Raw genomic sequence first — 20,209 nt, forward strand, 5'->3', positions numbered from 1 at the left:
TGTCTTAGAGGAGCCCCTCTTGGGCCATGGACCTAAGGACAGGCTCCTCCTGGATGCCTGGGGACGGGGCTAGGTGGGGCCACACCCCTCTTACCCGCAGCTGCTCCTCAGGCAGGTCACTGCCATCATTGATGCCACGGTTCATGGACACAAAGCGCTCGAAGGGTGGTCTGTCCCGGACGTTGGGGTTGTGGAGACTGGTGTTGAGCATGATGATGGAGAAGGACAGGACGTAGCAGGTGTCTGTGGGGACGGGACAGCGGGCACAGTCTTGGCTCTGGCCACTCCCCCCTCCCCTGCCCCAATCCCTTCTAGGGGCCAAGAATGGGCCGTTTCAATGTCCTGAAGGTCCACTCTGTCCTCCCGGCTTGGCATTTGAGGCCTGGCCACGCCTCCCACTCTTATGGGACTCCCTGCTCCAAACAAGCTTCAGGAGCCCCTGTGTGCCTTCCTACCCTGGTACTTCTGCTCCTGCTGGGGCCCCTGCCAGGCACTCCCTCCTCTTCCCTTTCTACCCACTTAAACCCTCCCGCTCTTTCGCCCCAGTTCCAGCCCTCCCCCCCACCCCAGCCCTCCTCCCCACCCCAGCCCTCCTCCCCCCGAGCCCTCCCCCACCAGCTCCAGCCCTCCTCCCCCCCAGCCCCCCCCCTCCAGCTCCCCCCACCCCCCGAGCCCTCCCAGCTCTCCCGCCCACTCTGTTCTCTGCCTTCTTGGAACTCAGAGGATGCTTATTGTTGGCAACACGGTTCAGGGCTTCGTCACGTGCCACTTGGTAATCTTATTAGCACTGTGGGGCTCCCGGAGCCGCGCTCCTGTTCCATTATTCAGACTTTCACGTGCTTGGGAGCGAGGCTGGGCTGAGCGTTTGGGAAGGAGGTGATCGCTACTCTATGATGTTTTAAAGCCCTGGGTCCAGAGCCAGGGAAGTCCAGCTGTGTCCCCAACTCTCCGGTTGACCTTGGAAAGTACCTGAGTTCCCAGAGCCTCAGCTTCCCCATCTGCAATATTAGGAGGTTTAACTTTGAAGTAGCTTCATGTTCTAGAACATCGATGATTCTCCCTCTGGTGGCAGTGGCACTAATGTTGGTGCTTGCCCTGTGCGAAGCTCTTTACAGCCCTTGACAACACTATGAGGTAGGCACTGTTACCACCATCATTTTACAGATTAGGAAACGGAGACACAGGGAGAGTGAGTTTACATGTCCAAGGTCACAAACTTAAGTAGTGAGACTGTGATTCAAATCTGGTGCTTTAAAATTCCTTCCTTCCTACAAATATCTATTGTGTACCTCCTAAGTGCTACAGAATGGGGATTCACTGGTGAAAAAATCTGTATGGTCCCCATCCTTGTGAGATATTTAGACTTGTGGGGCCGACAGGTAACAAACAAGCAAATCCCTAATTTATATATAACTACAAGGTAGGCAAATGCTCTGTAGGACTTGCCCATGGATATACTGCTGAAAAGCTCCCTTCGCTTCTCGGAGTCTGTGTTCTGCAGGGATGAGAACACTGATGACCTTGTAGAGTGGATGTAAGGATTACATGACTTTGCATGGGTAAAGCACTTAGCACATGGGGAGTGCTCAATATGTGGACTTGGTTATTGCTATGGTATCTTCAGACCCAGAGAAGAGGCCAGGACAAGCCTGCCATGATGACTTTTCGCCCACCATGTTGGGGGATGTGGGGGACTGAGCTTTGCTGATATCTTTCTATACCCCTTTGCGCCCTGCATCCTGCTCAGGCTGTTTCATGCTTCTGTGCCTTTGCTCAAACTAGAACTCCTGTCCAAAAGGCCATTTCTCCCCTTGAACTCCTGGAGAACTCCTATTCATCCTTCAAAACCCCATTCAGACCTCAGGACCTCTGGGAAGCCAGCCTGGACATGCTGAGTTCCCCCATCCCTGCCCTCAGATGAGGCACTGATGCCTTAGCACCCTGTGCCATTATTTCCTGCCTTCTCTCCCAAGGATCATGCCCTGAGGCAGCTCTGCCTGACAAGCACCCAGCAGAGGGCCTGGCACAGAGCTGGAACTCAGTGAGGGTTCATGAGGGGATCTGGGCTCCCAGGGTCTGGGTGCTTGGGAGAGACCTGAGGGGGTAGAGAGGCCGAGGTGCCTCAGAAGGCAGATTTGTGTCTGGCAGGGTCCCCTCCCACACTGGCACCTGTGGATTGGAAGACACCTGGGTTGCAGAGGCAGTAACGGGTGGCAAAGGTCTCCATCATGCGGTCGATCTTCTGGGCCTCGCCTGGCAGTCGAAAGCTCCACAGGAATTGTCTGGGGGAAGAACAGAACCATGGGCAGTGGAGGTGGGGGAGGCTCTAAGAGGGGGCTTAGGGGGTACCCCATCCCCCCACCCCATAAGCTGCTCTGTGTTTCCCAGGCGTAGTCTCTTTATCCTGTAAATGAGAGACTCTGCACCTGTCATCTAGGTTCATGGGGGGTGGGGGGGTGTCAGTGGAATTTGTTATTCTGAGCACCAAGACTGCAGGAGGGATCCAAGAAATGCTTTTTCTTCTAGAATACAGGAGCTGAGCGGGCACACCCCCCTGCCCATCTGAGACCCAGCACCATTTGCGGCCCAGTCCACCTTAGCCCTGTGGATTCCCGGGTCTGAGGCCCCTCCCCGCCTGGCCACTGGGCCCTGGGATTTGACTGTGGGACCCTGGGGGAGTGTCTTCCCTTGGCTGGGAAGTAAATGATTTCCACAGCTTCCAACTAAGTTCCCCAAGGGCAAGGGCAGTGCCTGCTCCTCTCACATCTCCTGGTGAGCTGGGACAGCCAGTAACTGCTCAGTAAAGGCTAGCTGAATGAGTGAAAGAATGAACAGGTGAATAAATGAACAAATGAATGTTGGAGACTCCCAACCTACCCCTCTCCTTTAAAAAGCGTGGGAGTTAGAGGGAAGGCCACATTGCTTAGATGGTGGTGGCTTCTTCCTTCTCTGCCTAGCAAACTCCTAATCATCCATCAAAGCCCAGAACAAATGCCCCCACTCAGGAGCTGATTTTCCAGGCATCATCTGCAGCAGCAAGACTTACTAAGCACTGACGGTGGACCAATTCTAAGCATTTTCTCATTTAGTCCTCACCACCCTATGAGGTTGGTACTGTTAGTATCCACATTTTACAGATGAAGAAACTGAGGCACGGAGAGGTTTTTTTTTTTTTTTTTTTTTTTTTCTTTGTGGTACGCGGGCCTCTCACTGTTGTGGCCTCTCCCATTGCGGAGCACAGGCTCCGGTCACGCAGGCTCAGCGGCCATGGCTCACGGGCCCAACCGCTCCGCGGCATGTGGGATCTTCCCGGACCGGGGCACGAACCTGTGTCCCCTGCATCGGCAGGTGGACTCTCAACCACTGCGCCACCAGGGAAGCCCCGGAGAGGTTTTTTTTCTGTGTGTGTGTGTGTGTGTGTGTGTGTGACTTTCCCAAGGGGTGAGTAGCAGAGATAGGATATGAACTGAGCAGTCTGGCTCCAGAGCTTGTGCTCCTAACGCATATACTGTAATGCCTCCCATTGTTGTAAAAATGAGTAGCAACAATAATATCCTAATTAGAAAATAATAAGTAATAATAAATGCAGTACACACTAAGCTGCATTAATAAAATAAGTAAAACAAGCACTAATCCAAAGAGCAGTGGGATGGGAATGGCATCATAATAGTAATAATGATTATGATTTAATATTATTATAATAATGATTTAATATAATAATAGTAGTAGTAGTAACGAGCCAGGTACTGATCCAGGCAGTCCACACCTATTATCTCATCTAACCTCAGCTCTATGGGGGGGGATAATGTCATTAATTAAGTTTATTTATTTATTAAAACATTTTTTGGGGCTGCACCACGCAGCTTGTAGGATTTTAGTTCCCGGGCCCTCAGCAATGAAAGCGCTGAGTCCTAACCACTGGACCGCCAGGGAGTTCCCTCATTTATTCATTCTTTCTCCTGATGCTTTGTTTGTGCTGTTAGCCATGTGGGTGGTGATGCCCCAACCCTTCCTGCCGTGCCACCCTCGGGGGTCAGGCCCCTGCCCCCTGCACCACTCACCTGAGGGCCTGGACGAGGTTGAGGTTGGCGAACTCGTGGCAATCTACGAAGGCCTGGAGGACCTGCAGGTTGATGGGGTCCCTGGCGAGGAGGCAGAAGGGAGGGCGGGACACACTCGGGCATTTGCTGACACCCACCTCCGGGGGGGCGGTTGAGGTGGGGGAGGCCAAGGAGGGGAGAGATGTCCTCCTTCTGAATCCAGCCACCATCTGGTCTGTTCCCATCTGTCTGAGCCCACATCACAGTCCCCCCCGCCCCCGTGTGCACGTCCATGTCCTGCCACACACAGCAGACGCCCCACCCCGCGACAGCTCACCAGCACTGTCCTCACCCAGGAGGGGAGCTCTGGTTTCAGAGCGGCCTGCCCTGAGTCAAATCCTTCCTCTGTCACTTCCTTCATGGGTGACCCCACACAAGCCACTTGACCTCCCCAAGCCCCAGTGTCCACATCTGTACAATCAAGAGAAAATGCCCACCCCCTTTTCCTTCCCCTTCCCACATCTGAAATCAGAAAGCGTTGCCCTTCTTGCCACCTGGGTTCCCTGCTTGCTTAGAAGGAGAGTGTCCTCTGGGGAGCCTGGGGGAAGGGTCCCTGGCTTGTTGGCCCAGCTCCACGCCTGTCCCCTATAGTCTATCTGCCACCCAGCAGCCAGAAGGGTCCCCTCAGACCACTCCTCTGCCCAGAACCCTCTCAGGGATCCCCACCTTGTCACCTACTACTTTCTCCCTTCCTCTCTCTCTTCCAGTCTCACTAGCCTGCTGTTCTTTAAGCAGCTTCTGCCCCAGGGCCTTTGCACACACTGTTCCCTCTGCCTGAAATGCTCTTTCCCCAGAGCTGCACTGCTCACCTCCTTTAAATTTCAGTCAAAGTTCACCTTCTCTGTGAGACCCTTTGTGTCCACAACTATTTAAAGTCCACAGCCTTCGAAGCATGGTTCCCAGAACTTTCTCATCTCCCTTCCCTGCTTTATTTGTATTCCAAAGAACTTATAATTTTCTAACTTATTGTACATATTTTGGGATCTGCCTTCCCCATTAGAATGTACCTCCTTGAGGGTAGGAGCTTTATGATTTTGTGTTGTCTTTGTTTTTGACCGTGCCGCGTGACTTGTGGGCTCTTAGTTCCCTGACCAGGGTTGAACCCAGGCCCATGGAAGTGAAAGTGCCGAGTCCTAACCACTGGACATCCAGTGGTTTGTTTCTTTTTAACTGAAGTATAGTTGATTTACAACTGTGTTATTTTCAGGTGCACAGCAAAGTGATTTGGTTATACATATGTATGTATATATCTGTATTCTTTTTTTCAATTCTTTTCCATTATAGTTTATTACGGATATTCAATATAGTTCCCTGTACTGCACAGTAAATCCTCGTTGTTTATCTATTATATATGGTAGTATGCATCTGTTAATCCCATACTCCCAATTTAATCCCCCTGCCTGCCCCCCCGACCAGGAGTTTTGTCTATCTTGTTCACTGGTGTACATCCAGGGCTTGGAACACTGTCTGGTACACGGTAGATACTAAAAATATCTACTTGTTTTCTAAATGAGTGAAGGAAGGAATGAAGGCCGGCAGGCAGCCCTTGGTTCAGGGTCGGGAGGGACGTGATCAGTTAGGCCGCTGAACCCCAGGAGTTATGACTTTCCTAACATGACTCATTCCCTTACTTACCTGCACACACAATCCCTTCACCCACACCTATGCACACCAGCACACCCTCATTCTCTACCTCCCTAAGGCCCCGCCCTCCTTACCTTTCCCCCAGGTAGGTGCCGATGGCCGTCTTGTTGAGGCCCTCGCCCTTGTACAAGAACTGGGCGATATCCTGGACATCCGGGGTCAGCAGCTTGTGCTCAGTGAGATACTGGATACCCTGGAGGTGGTACACAGAGCCCGTGAGTAGCCCCGCCCAGCAGCTGGCCTGGGAGGAGGGCGGGAGAGAGCCTCTGTGGCCAGAGCCCTGGGCCTGGCATGCTAGCATTGGCACAGCTTGTTCTGGGAAGTTGTGTTCCCTCCTTAATAGAAGTTGCCTTTGTAAGGTGGTGAGTTCCCCATCAGCAGAGACGTGCAAAGAGAGATGGGGTTCCTGCCATGAACCAGGTTCATGCCAGGTGCTCCCCAGGGTGCCCTTCAGTCTGACGCTCTTTGAGGATATGCTTCGATGATTCTATGAATTTATAATTTTAAGATTGAATGATTCAGCCCTTCCTTTTGTCCCCCTTAAAATTCATATTATTTAAACATAGTGTTTCATTTTTTCTTACAAGTAATCTATGTCCATTGTATAAAAGTTAGAAAAAAACTGCTCAGTCAAAAGGAGAGGAAATTGCTCAGTCCTACCACTCGGAGGTAGACAGTTTCCCTGGTGGTCCTTTCCTCCCTTTTCTGTATGAAAATGGGAGTGTGCCTCGCCCGATTTTCTGATTTGACAATATCTCAGACATCTCTCCCCACGACCCAGGGAATGGAAGTCTGTCATCTAATTTTAGGAGTTTGAGGGGTTGCTGTCTGGTTTTCCGTGATGATGCCTTCGAGTCCCTATTCCTTTTGGAGAAGAGGCTGCTGGGAGAGGGGGGACAGGTTGTGGAGGGCTCTGAGTGACGGGCAGATGGCCCAGGGGATCCCTCAGGGGCCCCTCCCTGAGGGGCGCGCAGGCAGGATCAGGTAGGAAGTGAGTTAGCGCGCGCGTGCGCGCGTGTGTGTGTGTGTGTGTTTGTGTGTGTGTGTGTGGTCTGTGTGGTCTGTGTGGATGGGGGCAGGGGTTGATTGCTGTGCCACTGGGACACGGGAGGCCTGTGATGGGGAAGAGGCAACCTTCTAAGCGAGAGTAGTAAATTTCCAGGGACCCCGTGTCTTCCCTGACCCCACCTCTGTGTGTCAACTTGTGGCTTCCTCCTGTCCCGGCTCCTACAGGAAAGGAGCCCAGGGCCACCTGGCTGGGCGAGGGGTGGGGACTGGGGGTGCTCTGAGACCAGTGGGGGTGGGGTTAGAGCGTAGCTGAGCCCTGAGCACTCAGGGCTCCACGCCAGCATCTCAGGACTGGCTCCCCAGCCGAGGGGCTGGAAGACACTTCTGGAGACTGAGTCCCAGAGTTTAAGGGCCCCACTGCCCAAAGTCCAACTCACAGAGCGGGGGACAGACATCACAGACCCCATCGCATCCTCCTGGCTCCCACCTCATGCCCCGGAGCTACTATGCTGTGGGGTGGCGGAGCCCCCAGCCATAACAGGCGTGGGGCAGGATAAGATGCTGAGCCCGGCGGGGCTTCAGTTTCCTCATCTGTAAAGTGGGTAATTGTGTCAGTTGAGGGGGAACAAGAGGACATCGTGGAGGGCCCCAGCATGCAGCTCTCCCGGCCCCCTGACTCGGCCCCCGCACTGCCTACCTTCACGGGATCCATGTTGAATTTCTTGCGCCCGATGCCCAGCTCCTTCTCTTTCTGGGCCATGCGGCTGTAGACAGGAAGACATCAGCCTGGACGCTCCCGGACCCCAGGACACCCCTCCAATCCCCGAGGACGCTTCCCTCAGCTAGAGCCAGTATTCCCTAAGGGCCTCCAAGTGGGGCTGGAATCACCGGGGAGAACGTGAGAAATGCAGGGTTTGGGCCCCTTCCTGAGCTACAAGACCATATTTCCAATGGGCCCAGCTCTGGAGCTGTGGCCTCAGGAGCCAGAGATGCTCCTGGGGGGGATGTAGAGGGGCCCCGTGCTTAGAGGGGGAGCAAGATAACAGGGAGGTTGTGGGTAACAGCACAGGCTTTGGAGCCAGGCTTCTGGTGCAGATCCCACTCATCTCTCTGGGACTCGGTTTCCTCATCTGTAGCATGCGGTGACTATCACCTGCCCCCCAAGCATTGTCGAAAGGTTAAAGCATTGAAAATAGCTAGCGTTAGGTGCCGTGTAAACGTTATGTTGTTGTCACTTTTGGGGCTGGAGACACGGGGGCAGTGCACGTGTGTATGTGGGCGTGAGTGCGTGCACGTGTCCGGGCTAGGAAGGTGGAGATCAGAGGCATCAGGGAACTGAAGGCTGGCAGGGGCAGGGTGGGGATCTCCTGGGACACCGTATGGAGGAGTCAGTGCCCTGGGGCCCTAGGGGATTATGTAGGGACCAACCTTCTCATTGTACAAGTGGGGAAACTGAGGCTCAGTTAGTGGAGGACCGACCGCAGGTCACAGAGCCAGGGGCAGTCTTCCTATAGAAGGGGTGGGGTGATGACACCTTATGGGTGGAGTGAGGTGGACCAGCCTCGGCCTTGCCACAGGCCAGGCTCCTGTCCCTGTAAGGCCCCTGGCTTCCTTATCCTCATACTTGGGGCTGAAATTCCCCTCTCCCTGGCCCAACCCAGGATGCTCCTGGCCAGCGATTGGTCAGGGGCTGGGTCAGGGTGGGTTGGGAGAGACTTTGGGTGGAGGAGGTGGGAGAACGGGGCTGCTGCTGAGGAGAGGGGTTGCTGGAAGCAAGGACCAGACCAGACCACGGGATGGAGTGTCAGGGCCGCCCTGTTCCTATTTCACCCCCCTACGCCTCCCCTCTGGGGGTCCGACCCCTGATTTCACCAGGGCCCGGGCTCATTCACTCTCACTCATGGCATGTGACGTCCTCAGGAAGCCACTGTGGCAGCTTCCCAGGGTCCCCTGCCGGGCCCCTCACCTCTCCTCTGCTGTCTCGAAGCAGTCGATTTGAGCAAACACATCTTCGATCTCGTCCTTCAGCTTCTGTGGGGTGGCGGGTGGGGGGAGGGTGGGGAGGTAGAGTCAGGGGGCGGAGCCTGGGACAGAAAGGGCTTCACGACCCCCCCCTCCCCCCAAACACAGCCATTCCCACTTCCAGGCGTGATTCCCAAACCTCTGTCCTGAGCTGCCACTAAGGGACCCTCCCCCTGGTGGATCCCTTTCCCGAATATCTCACATCCTCAAAATCCCAAGTCAAACTTCTTGCCTCTGTTTATCCCTAGTTCTCCCGGGGCTCCTCTCGTGGCGTGAAGGAGTCCCCAGTCCCTAGCCTTTCCCCCACTCTATTTCTGGTCTTCCCATCTCTCATCTGCAGCTGAAAAGTGTCCTACCCTTGAGCCAAAGCTTCCCGGCAAGCCCTCCTCCGCCCAGCTGCCATCTTTCCGAAGCACAGCTTGGTGCCGGCCCTTTTCCCACTCAAACTCCATCCATGGCTCCTTACTGCCTGGCCAGGCAGGAGGTACCCACTCTCACCCAGTGATCAGGCCCCAGCTCCTCTCTGGTTTCCCTCCCTCCATCCGTTTACCCTGTCCCGCTCCCTAGGCTCTGTGGCTACTACGAGCCAGGAGTTATGGGTCAACAGGGTACAAGACGGCACAGGACCTCTTCTCAGGGACTTTGCAATTCCAGTGAAATTTACAGAAGAGGACACGGAGGCCCAGAGAGGCGAAGGCACATGTCCAGCATCTGACTCCAAGCCTCTGCTTTCCCTGACACCCCCAAGCTTCTTCCATCCTGACCTGGCGGGAGGTGCCCAGTGGCAGAGGAGACTCCCTAACTCAGTGGCAGCAGCAAGAGCCCCCAAAGGCGCCCCTGCCTTCCCTCCCTGAAGATCTCTGGGATGGGGGTGGTCCTAACAGGGCTTTGTCCTGCGGCCCAGGAGCAGCATGGGGCCTGGAGCCTCTTTCTGAGCCCAGTCAGCTCCTGTCCATGTGAACTTGGCCAAGTCACTGAGTGGCTTCCCCACAAATAAAATGAAGGTTCACTCGTAAGTATTAACTGAGTACCTACTATGCTCTGACTATTGGACTCGGGATATAGTGGTGGGAAACAGACCCAGGCTCTCCTTACATGGAGCTCACCCCACTGGACTTTGGATCGTGGGGCAAATGAAAGGACCATGCAGAAGATGATCAGAGTAATGGTCTAGAAAGAGCCTGGCACATGGTAAGTACTTGCTGAGGGAGTTATCTTGTGCCTTCGTCTTTCTCTGGAATCTTAGGTGTACATGCGTTGGGATGGGAAGTGGGGTCCAACCAACTACAGCCAGAGTGGACAGGGCGACCCCTAGGAGGCGAGGCATTTGGGCTGAGAATGAACCAGGAGAAGAAGGAGCCATGAGGAGGGATTAGGAGAGTGTCAGGCAGAGGGGACTGTGAGTGCAAAGGCCCGGGGGCAGGACCGAGCATGGTGGCACATTCCAGGAGCAGAAGCAGGGCCTGTTTCAGAAGGTTGCTGAGAATCAGATGAGCTAATGTCTGAGAAACTGGTGAACTGACAAGTGCTGGGCAGATAATGGTGTTATCTTGACCAAATGGTCTACATTTTCGGGGGGATGAATCTGAGGTCCGGGTTGGAGATGAGGCCAGACTGAGGCCATACAGGTGGGGCTCTGCATATAGTAGGTGCTGAACTGATGGTTCCCTTTCTCTCCCCTGCTCTCCTGGCTCTCTCTGAGCCCAGCAGCTGAACCCAGGAGTGGGGACTCCCCTGGGAATTCTGTTCTCCCCACTCCTGGGGGCTGGGGCTGAGGCTACCTGTGGGCTGGAATCTGGCCCCGCTCTTGGCCCAGGCTGGGTCAGGAGGTGTGCGAACATGTATGACTGCTTGCTTGTGGGTGTGTGTGATTTGAGGGTGTGTCAGCACGAACATGTGTGTGGACAAGAGCATGTGTATTTGTGAGCGTGAGTGTGAGCACACCTGGATGTCCTCCAGAAGCTGCTTCCGATGCCATTTGATCCGCTGCAGTTCCTCGGCCTCCCCGCTGCTCAGCTCCCCTGGGTCTGGAGAGAGAAGAACTGGTGGTCCCTGGCTCATTCCCCGCCCTCCCCTCCGTCACTCGGCTCCAGCCACCCCAGCTAGCTCTCACTTCCCCAGGGCCCTCTTCCTTCTAGAAACCCATGACTTGCTTGCCCTCTTCATCCAGGCCTTGGCTCAGATGTCACCTCCTCCAAGAAGCCTTCCCTGACTGCCCTGTCTAAAGCAGTCCCTCCCCACACTCCCCTCCTACCAGCTTTATGTTTCTTCTGCCCCTCTGGGTACAGACCCCCTAAGCCATCTTGTTTACTTGCATCTTTTGTGTTCTACTCATTCCACTCAGCCCCATGAGAATAGGCACTTCAACAATTTTGCTCACTGCTGTATCCTCAGCCCCTAGAAAGAGCCTGACACAGAGCAGGAGCTCAGTGCAATACTTGCTGAAGACATTCATCCTTTGCTGCAACTCTACTTCTTCACTGGATCACGCACCTGTCATTTATTCATTTGTTTGTATGACCAGGAAGTGGTGATCATTTTGCCTCACATCCCATTGGCCAGATGTAGCCACACGGTTACAGCTACCTTCAAGGGAGGCTGGGTAATGAGCCTTTAATAGGGTGGTCCTGATATCCTTACTATGTAAGATGGGGAAACTGAATTTGGGGGGACATTTCACAGTGCCTGCCCCAGACACTCAGGCTCAGAGAAGTGAGGTGACCTGGCCAGGGTCCCAAAGGCACAAGTTGTTGAGCCAGGGTGGGACTTGGGTTGGGATGACGACAAAGTCTGAGTTCTTTCCTCGTCACCTGGAAATGAATTAAAGGAGACACAGGTGTGCCAATGTTCTGGCAGTGTGCTATGACCATTCCCCCACCTGGGTCAGCTGACCTACCTCTACCCCCACCCCTCTTCCTGTCCCATCCATAACACTCTCCTGGTCAAAATCTCCAAGGAATCCTTATTCCATAGGGGGAAAGTCCTCATCCAGCCAGGCTTATTCCCCACCATTCTCAACAAGAGCCTGCCAGTACAGCCTGCCTGCTCCTCGCTGCCCCCAAAATGGTCTAACTCTCAGTCTTACTTCTCCACCTTTGCCTCTACAGCTCCTCCACCCTGTGATGCCTTTTCCTGTCTGCCCATCCACATCCTCTCGACTCCAGTCCTAGCTTTGGGAAGCGCCTGGCCACATTTCTTAAAGGTTTTGCAAGGACAGATATGATCTCTTCCAAATAAAAGCAGAGAATATCAAGAGGTCCCCTTCCCTACTTCCCCTCCTGTTGACTGAGCAGTCATCTTGGACTTTGAGATGTTAGCTGGGCATTGAGGTGGCAGAGCACCAAGCTAGAAGGAGGCTGGGCCCTGGGCAGCCATGTGGAGAAGAGTCATCACGTTCACCTCCACCAGCTACCCACTTGGACTTTTCAATGAGAGAGAAATAAGTTTTGAGAATGTCTCAGTCACTGCTATTCTGAGTCTTTTTGTTACATCCGCCACACCTGAAACTCAACTTATCCAGTGTCCTTGTCTCTGAAGCATGAACCATAACCTAGACGGTGGTGGTCAGGATTAAAAAGATCTGAATTTTGTCAAACACTCAGTGAGGATCTGACATACGGGAAGGGTACAACACACGTATAATGGGAGCCATGTTGTGTCACCCAGCTCTCCCCCTCAGGACCAAGGCACCCATTCCCTCAGCTGCTGTGCGTGTGTGTGTGTGTGTGTGTGTGTGTGTGTGTGTGTGTGTGTGTGTAGCCTCCTGATGACTCACAGCTGAGTCCCTCCTCAGGAACTTACCTCAGCCCAAATGGAGCTGCCTTGCCCAAGGATATGCCCCTCCCAAAGGGCAGTCACTACATGGAAAGCCAAGAGCCCTTGCCTGGTTTGTGGACCTGAGCAGGTTTTAGATTCCAGGCCCTACTGACTGAAGGAGAGGCCAGGCCCCCAGAAGGAAGGCTCCTGCAACACTGTGGCAAGTATAAATGGTAATGATTCCCCTGTCAGGCAGCCAAGATGGGTCTGACCCACCAAGTCATAAAGTCAAGTGAGCCCAACAGCAACCCTTTGTAAGTGGTTCACCCAGGAACAGGTGTGAGCAGAGACAGAAGGCTCCAGGAAGCCCCAGGGACAGGTGACCCAGACCCTCATGTCATCCACTTGTTGTCATTCTGTGGTACCAGGTCCCTCAGCTCATACTATGTCTTTATGGATGGGTCCCTTGTGACGTCATGACAAAGGAGAAAAATGCCTGAACTCGGTTCCAAGATGGGTGGCTCAGTGTTTGTGTACAAGTAAAACTGGACAGCTATTGAACTACAGACCTGCTCAAGGTGTTCAAGAGAGAGTGGTGAGAAGTCCTCCCAGTGAGCAGAGCTTTGGGTAGGGTACCTGGTCTATTTCATGTGGAAAGAGAAGCAGCATGAAGTAAGAATATACATGCATTCATGGGCAGTAGAAGATGCCTTGACTTCTCGGTCAGAAGGAAGGAAAGAAGGAAGTTTGGGAACAGAGAGGTTCCGGGGAAGAGTCAAGTGGGTGGCCCTATGGGAGTGGGCACAGGGTATGAAGATTTTTGTAGAACACCCTAATGTTCCCCAGGAAGCAGCCACCACAGGAGAGGCACTAAATCACCAGGCGGATAGAATGACTCAGCCAGTTGACATCAGCGAGTCTCTGACTGGCTAGCCCAGTGCTGGTACAACGGTACACGAATGAATGTGGCCTCTGTGGAGGCTCTGCGTGGACCCACTCACCCAGGCTCTCCAAGCTACCACCACTGCTGAATATCAGACCTGCCAGCAACAGAGACCCATTGTTTCTTGAGAAGACGAAACAGCAACTTGGTGGCAAACCGATTACATTGGATCCCTTGGTCTGGATATGGTGGCCTTTCCTGCCCACAGAGTCTTGGCCAGCACCACTGTCCAGGGGCTTGATCTGCTGACCCAGAACACTGCAACACATCAGACTAAAGGACGACCCTCTTTACAGTAAAGGAGGTGTGGGAGGAGCATGTGGCCATGGGATGCAACACCAGAGGATGCTGGCCTGATGGAACGATGGAGCCGTTATGGAGGTGCTGCTGAGGTGTCAGCTTGCAGATGATGTCCTGCTTGGGTGCGTCCTCCTCCTCCAAGATGAACTCTAGACCCTAAATCAATGACCATTAGATGGTGCTCTTTCCCCAAGAGGTAATCTCCTGGGATTCAGGAACAAGGAAGGAATAGGAGCGCTACCATCCTTCTAGTGACCCACTTGGCAGTTTTCCTTTCTGTCCCTGTAACTATGAGGTCTAGAGATCCTGGTTTCCTGGGGGGTGAGGGGAGGTGGTACTTACACCGGGGGACAAAGCAAGAGTCTCATCAACCTCTAAATTCAAACACACCTATGCCAGCAGCTCCATGTAAATCATGTCATTTAATCTTCACAACTCTTTGAAGTGGATCTTTCTCAGTTTAAGACACTGAGGTCAGAGAGGTGAAGTGACTTGCCCTGGGTCACATAGCCAAGAAGTGGCAGTGCTGGGATCAAAACATTAGTTTGCCAACACCTAAGCCTCCATCCCAGGAGAGGTGGGTTCTGCATGCCTTTGGGGACATGCAGGGACAGAAGGAGTGAGGGGCCACCCTCAGGGAGACAGGAGCAGGGCCAGAGCAAGGGAGGCAGCGTTAGAGGCTGGGACCCAGAACTCCTCTGTCAGGAGTGAAGGGAGGCTGAGTTCCATGGTGGAAGAACCCAATCACCTCTAGTTGACTTTGGGGTGAAAGATCAGACTTTTGTGTTTTGTTTGCTTTTCGTTGTTTTCCTGTTGGCTGGGGCTTGTGTCCTGAAGGCCTGTTTCTGGCCCAGGGCACACCTGCTGCTGGAGGCCACATGGATTCCAGACAGGGTGCTTGTTGGAGAGAAGCTGGGTGGGAATTCCGTGTTTCTATTGATAATCCCCAATGTGGATCCCATGGCTGGGTCCCAGGCCGACTTCTCCCCTCTCCCCGTGGGGTCTCATGAATCCCCCTCTCCCCTCCTGGGCCAAGGAATCACACACATACCCTCAGCTCCAACCCCTTCCCCGAGCTTCAGACCCCTCCATCCCCCTGTGTCCTGACCAACGCTCATTTGTCACTGTGACTGAAACGGAACTCCTAGAATTTCCCATCAACCTGGCCTTCTTCCTGAGTTCTCAAGCTCTGGGAATGGCCCCCCAGATACCCCAGCCAGAACCCCAGGAGGCACCTTGACACGCACCCCCTCTCTCATCCTCGTGTCCATCACCAAGCCCTGTCCACCTTCTTTCTGTTTCCATGGCCTCCACCCTCCCCACAACCCTGGACTCCGCTGTCTGGATGACTGAGGGCCTCCCGAAGTCTCCCTGCCTCCACTCTGCCCCTCCCATGGCCTCCCATTGTCCTGGGGATAAAACCCCCAAATCTTACTGGGTCCATCAGACCTGCTGGTGCCCCACCCTCATCTCACATTGGGCCCGCCCCTGCCCCAGGCTTGAGGCCTCCTGGCTGCCCTTCACGTGTTCCAGTGCGCCCTCTCCCTCCACGGGCCTTTGCACATGCTGTTCCCCCTTGTCTGGAATGCCCTTCCTTCTCCTCTCTGCCTAGCGGCCCCTACTCATTGTCTCCATCTCCTCTCAGGGGCCCTCCTGTGCTCTGTCTGGGCACCCCCCCTCCGTCACCTCTTTCCCATCCCCGCAGCAGTTCTGGGATCTTGCTTCCTAAACAAGCCAAGCTGTTGGCTAAGGAAAGGCATGCTGGGTGAGCACCTTCTGTGCTTCAGGCCCTGGGGGCTCCAGGCTCTTGCCATCCACTCTCTGGTTTGATCCTGACCACAGCTCTGGAGGAAGGTATTTCTAAATTTCATTCTATAGATGAGGCACCCGAAGCTCAGAGAGGTTAAGTGACCTGCCCGAGGGGACACAGCTGGAAGGTGACAGAGCTGTGATTTACACTCATCTGGGCCTCCAAGGCCACAACCCTCACATCGATCTTCAGAAGCCAGGTATCTCTGCGCAAATCATCAAAACCCCATCAAGACGCTAAGCTTGGATATTCTGACACAGAAATGTTGACCGTGGCTGAGCACCAAGGAGAATGAAGACAAGATGCTGGGTGATGTCTACAGTCTGAGCCCCTTTCTCTTTTGGGGTAAGAAATAAAACAAGGCCAAGGGCTTCCCTGGTGGCGCAGTGGTTGGGAATCTGCCTGCCAATGCAAGGGACACGGGTTCGAGCCCTGGTCTGGGAGGATCCCACGTGCCGCGGAGCAACTAGGCCCGTGAGCCATGGCCGCTGAGCCTGCGCGTCTGAAGCCTGTGCTCTGCAACGAGAGGCTGTGATAGTGAGAGGCCCGCGCACCGCGATGAAGAGTGGACCCTGCTTGCCGCAACTAGAGAAAGCCCTCGCACAGAAACGAAGACCCAACACAGCCAAACAACAACAACAACAACAACAACAAACAAACAAACCAAAAACAAGGCCAACATGGTAGAGCTGGGAAGGTGCTTTTTCCTTTGTCCTGGGAGAGTGGGTTGGAGTGAGGGTAGAGAGGGGTTATGTGCCTGTTTTTTCATGCAGCTCTTTGTGGTTTGACAGGAGCATTCCTGAACCCTCTCAGTCCACTGTCCCCTTCTGTCAGGTCCTGACCCCAACAGGTGGCAGCTGGCCGAGTACATCTGAACCCTGAAACAGGGCTGACAGCCCCGAGCCTGTGGCACTCATCCCGTGGTGCACGGGGCGGGGGGGGGGGGGTGTCTTCCAACCCTTCACCTATTTGTTTAAAAGTGGGGATTTCTCTCCATTTCAGAGCTGACGACACGGAGGTGCAGGGAGGGTGACAAGGACACAGCCTGAGGGGGGTCACGACTGACTCCAAGCCTAGTGATGATGGAGTTTCACGCACTGGTGCAGCTCATGGGAGATGGATTTTAATGATAATAATAGTGACACTAATGATAAAAAACACAAAGGTATTACAATGATGGTCACCACCGCCACCACCGTGAGCTCTGTTTACTCCTCACCGCGCTGTGCTTCCCACACCTCGTGAAGGCCGCCCTTGGACACCGACCCATACGCCCCGTGGCTGGGCTGCCCTCCGCACGCCGTGCCCAGGCCAGCTGAGTGTGCCCAGGTGCCGTCCCGGCCATCTCCCCGGCTCCTCTCTACTTCCCCTTTGTCCTTCCTCTTTCCCATCATATTTTTAGAAATCTGCTCGCAGCCTGGCTTCCAGGACAGCTGGCCCCGCTTCCCCTTTCCAGGGCAGGAGGAGGGTGCGATCCTGGGGCCCTAAAGGCGGAGGCTTCTCAGAGTCTGGGTGCGAGGGGGTCTGAGATGGGGGGCGGCTAGCAGAGCTGCACCCCGCCCCAGCCCCAGAGGGCCTGCAGGCGCACCAAATCGTGTGGCTTCCTCCCCCAACCCATCTGCCTCTATTTTTAATCTGCAGTCTTGCTGCACCAGCCCCGCGGCTGTCTTTGGTCACATTGGGGCTTTGTTGCCTGGACCTCTCAGCTTTTCAGCAGACCTAGGGGGAGGGGACCTGCTTCTGGGTGTCAGACACCCACAGCTGGAGGAGGGCAGGCAGCCCCTTTGCCACCATCCTGTCCATTGTATGAGCAGGGAAACTGAAACCCACAGAAGGAAGAGGCCCATCATGACCACTGGCAGGTTGGTGCACAGCTGAGATCTGAGCCAGGTCGGGCTGACTCCAAATCCTTGTTCTTTCCCCACTTCCCCGGGGTGAGGCCAGGATGATGGTGTCCACTTAGAGATGCCAAATCGGAGCTCAGAGAGGGCAAGTCACTGGGCCGTGAAGGAGCTCCGAGTAAGACCCAGTCTGGGTAGCAGAGAAATGGCCTTCCCTCCCTCCACTTCCTCCAGGAAGTCTTCCCAGATCTCCCTGGCCCCGGGTAGAGAGAGTCGCTCTATCCCAGGCTGCAGGTCTGTGCCCATTTGCACATCTGCCCTGGGTCACTGTCCTATAGGGTTTTCTCCCCCTCCCCCCATTCCCGAGCCAGTAGCTCCCTCAGGGCTGGGCTTGTGGCTGGGTCATTGCTGTCTCTAGCATTGCACAGCCCAGGACCTGCACACCAGAGGACTACTTATTGAATGAATGAATGAATGAATGAGTAGATGAACTGATCAGTGCAGTCCTCACATCTCCCAAGAGACTGCCTGCAGTGACTCCATTCAATCCCTGTCGTCCCAGGACCAGCCTGAAGCAAAGCAGTGACTCACCTCTTGGCCTCCCTGGGAGGCCTCGCCCCTCCCCTCCCTGACAGCCCAGACTCAACTGGGGCTCTCGCTCTTCTCAGATCTTGTCCTTATTCTGCCACTTATTGGCCGCCCGACTTTGGGCAATTCCGTCCTCTCCTCCAGTTCACCTCTGTGAGCCTGAGTTTCCTCTTTGCATTATGGGCGCAACCGCCCTAAGGACTTCTGTACACGAAGACCCCAAGAATAACGGTGGAAAGACAGGCAGTGTCGGGGGGATTACTTCACTGTTTCTTGTCACCCTCGTATCTGCTGAGTGACCTTGAGCCAGGCACTGTTCCTCCTGGGTCTCCGCTTGCGTCCCTACTTGCCCCTAAGATGTGTTCACCGAGCCGTACAGTCCGCGAGCCACCTGCCCCCAAAAGCCCCCAGGAGAAGCTTGGGGTTCGGGGAGAGAGCACTGGACAGGGAGCTTGGAGGTGGGGAGTCATCCTGCCTTAGCAAGACTGTCCCTCTCCTGGCCTCCTTTGTTCCAGCTGAAAATGGGGGCTGTTGAAATGGATCAGTGGTTCTCTGTGTTCCCCAGAACACTTGGGGCGAGGGGAGGCCCAGTGAGTGGGCTCAGACTGCTTTGTTTTAGGTTTTGTTTGAAGAAAGGGGTCTGTGGCTAACAGGGTTCACGTCATCTGGACCTGGGGAACTGGACAGCTCCTGGCAACCCTTGTCTTCTGGAGTTCCAGGCCATGCTGGAACATTCTGAGATGCAGGGCGCAGAGACTTGGCCGCTCTCCTCTCGGCCTCACAGAAACACAGCACAACACAGTCCTGTCCTCTTCCTGTACCAACTGACAGCCTCCTCTCCTGCTTACCAGGTAGGGTCTCAGCCATGGTCCCCTGCTGGCCGCTCCACTGGCAAAAGTGGTGCCCTTAGCCTCCCCAAAGGCCACTGTCACCCACCAGAGGCCAAAAGGGCTGCAGGGCCCTTGTGCCACCCAGACAGTTATCATTCTCACAGACATCATCATCTTCAACGCAAACAACCTTTCTCAGTCCCACCTCAGGGCCTTTGCACTGGCTGTTCCTTTGCCCGGAATATTCTTTCCCCAGAAACCCACACGGATCACTCCCTTCCCTCCTACAAGTCTCTGCTCAAACGGTGTCTCCTCTTGAGGACTTCCAGCCACCCATCTTCCTTATCTCACTTTACTGGTCTTCATTCTGCTCGTCACCACCTGACATAGTACATTCATATATGTACTGTCTGTCTCCCCGTCTAGAGCGTAAGCTCATGAGGGCAGGGGCCATGCCTGCTTTGTTCGCGGGACTCCCAGCATATGCTACACAGCTTGGCACCTAGCCTGAGCTCATAAATATCTGTTGCCTGCTTCTGCAAGTCCCGCCTGTGTTGTATCTATTTACACACCGATTCCTGCGAGGCGGGCACCGTTATCCCCATTCTACAGAACAGGAAACTGACAGGTCGGCCCAGGTGCTTACCTGGGTGGCACAAGTCCATTCTGAAGCCCCCGGGGAAAGGTGGCCTGTGCTCCTGTGGCCCACTGACCCAGCTGCTGCTCAGGCAGGGATGCGTCATCTCAGCTACAACAGGCCCCTTCCCGTTTGCCCCGCCCAGCACAGTGTGGGGAGGAAGTCCTGTCCTGCTGGGGTCTGGTGCGTAGTCTCTTGATGTCACAGCACTTCCTAAAAACCAGCAGAGTTTTGGGTAGCGGGGACTCTGCATTTTGGGTGTGGGCAAGGGAGGGACAGAGGCAAAAGAGACAGAGAGGGATAAAAAGAGAAAGATGGTGACACAGAGAAAAAAACACAAACACACAGATACACACACACACACACACACACCCCCCAGAGGAAGATGATTACTAGAGGACAGAACCTCCCTGCATATAAGCTGAAGGATCATTCAACTTGGACTGTCCAAGCTGAGCCCAATCAATTCCACCCCACAAGCTCTCTTTCATCAACTCTCCCTTGAGCAAAGAAAAATTAATTGAGTGCTAGGAAGGGCTTTGCTTCCCCTCAATGAAATGCCTGGCTTTTTCCTGCCTAGTGGTCAGTTGGGCATTATGTTCAGTTTCCCTTTTCCCCCAGGCTGCTAGGAAGCTCAGTCAAATCTGAAGCTCTTTTACAGCTGTTCTGTTGTGGCATACAGACTTTAAGGCCAGACTCAGCAGTGTGATTCAGCTCTGCCACTCAGGAC

General features: G+C 54.4%; 1 protein-coding gene across 4 annotated transcripts in view; it reads right to left on the bottom strand.

Annotated features, from left to right (window-relative positions):
* The window catches only part of CYTH4 (cytohesin 4), a 30,813-nt gene extending 11,209 nt beyond the window's left edge, over positions 1 to 19,604 (bottom strand). Inside the window, exons 1-8 of one of the 4 annotated variants that reach the window (XM_033866109.2) lie at positions 19,489 to 19,604; positions 10,719 to 10,801; positions 8,719 to 8,783; positions 7,450 to 7,516; positions 5,819 to 5,937; positions 4,062 to 4,142; positions 2,170 to 2,282; positions 95 to 243 (exon numbers count right to left, since the gene is read on the bottom strand). In XM_033866109.2, the coding sequence (XP_033722000.1) occupies positions 95 to 243; positions 2,170 to 2,282; positions 4,062 to 4,142; positions 5,819 to 5,937; positions 7,450 to 7,516; positions 8,719 to 8,783; positions 10,719 to 10,801; positions 19,489 to 19,585 (774 nt within the window). In that variant the 5' untranslated portion in view covers positions 19,586 to 19,604. Of the gene's footprint in view, positions 1 to 94; positions 244 to 2,169; positions 2,283 to 4,061; positions 4,143 to 5,818; positions 5,938 to 7,449; positions 7,517 to 8,718; positions 8,784 to 10,718; positions 10,802 to 11,360; positions 11,380 to 11,496; positions 11,516 to 19,488 lie in introns of those variants that run through there. The other 3 variants (XM_033866113.2, XM_033866114.2, XM_033866111.2) reach the window with 3 other exon arrangements.
* Between the last annotated feature and the right edge of the window lie 605 nt (positions 19,605 to 20,209).

The sequence above is a fragment of the Tursiops truncatus genome, chromosome 11 (genome assembly GCF_011762595.2).
Source record: "Tursiops truncatus isolate mTurTru1 chromosome 11, mTurTru1.mat.Y, whole genome shotgun sequence".
Classification (NCBI taxonomy): domain Eukaryota; kingdom Metazoa; phylum Chordata; class Mammalia; order Artiodactyla; family Delphinidae; genus Tursiops; species Tursiops truncatus.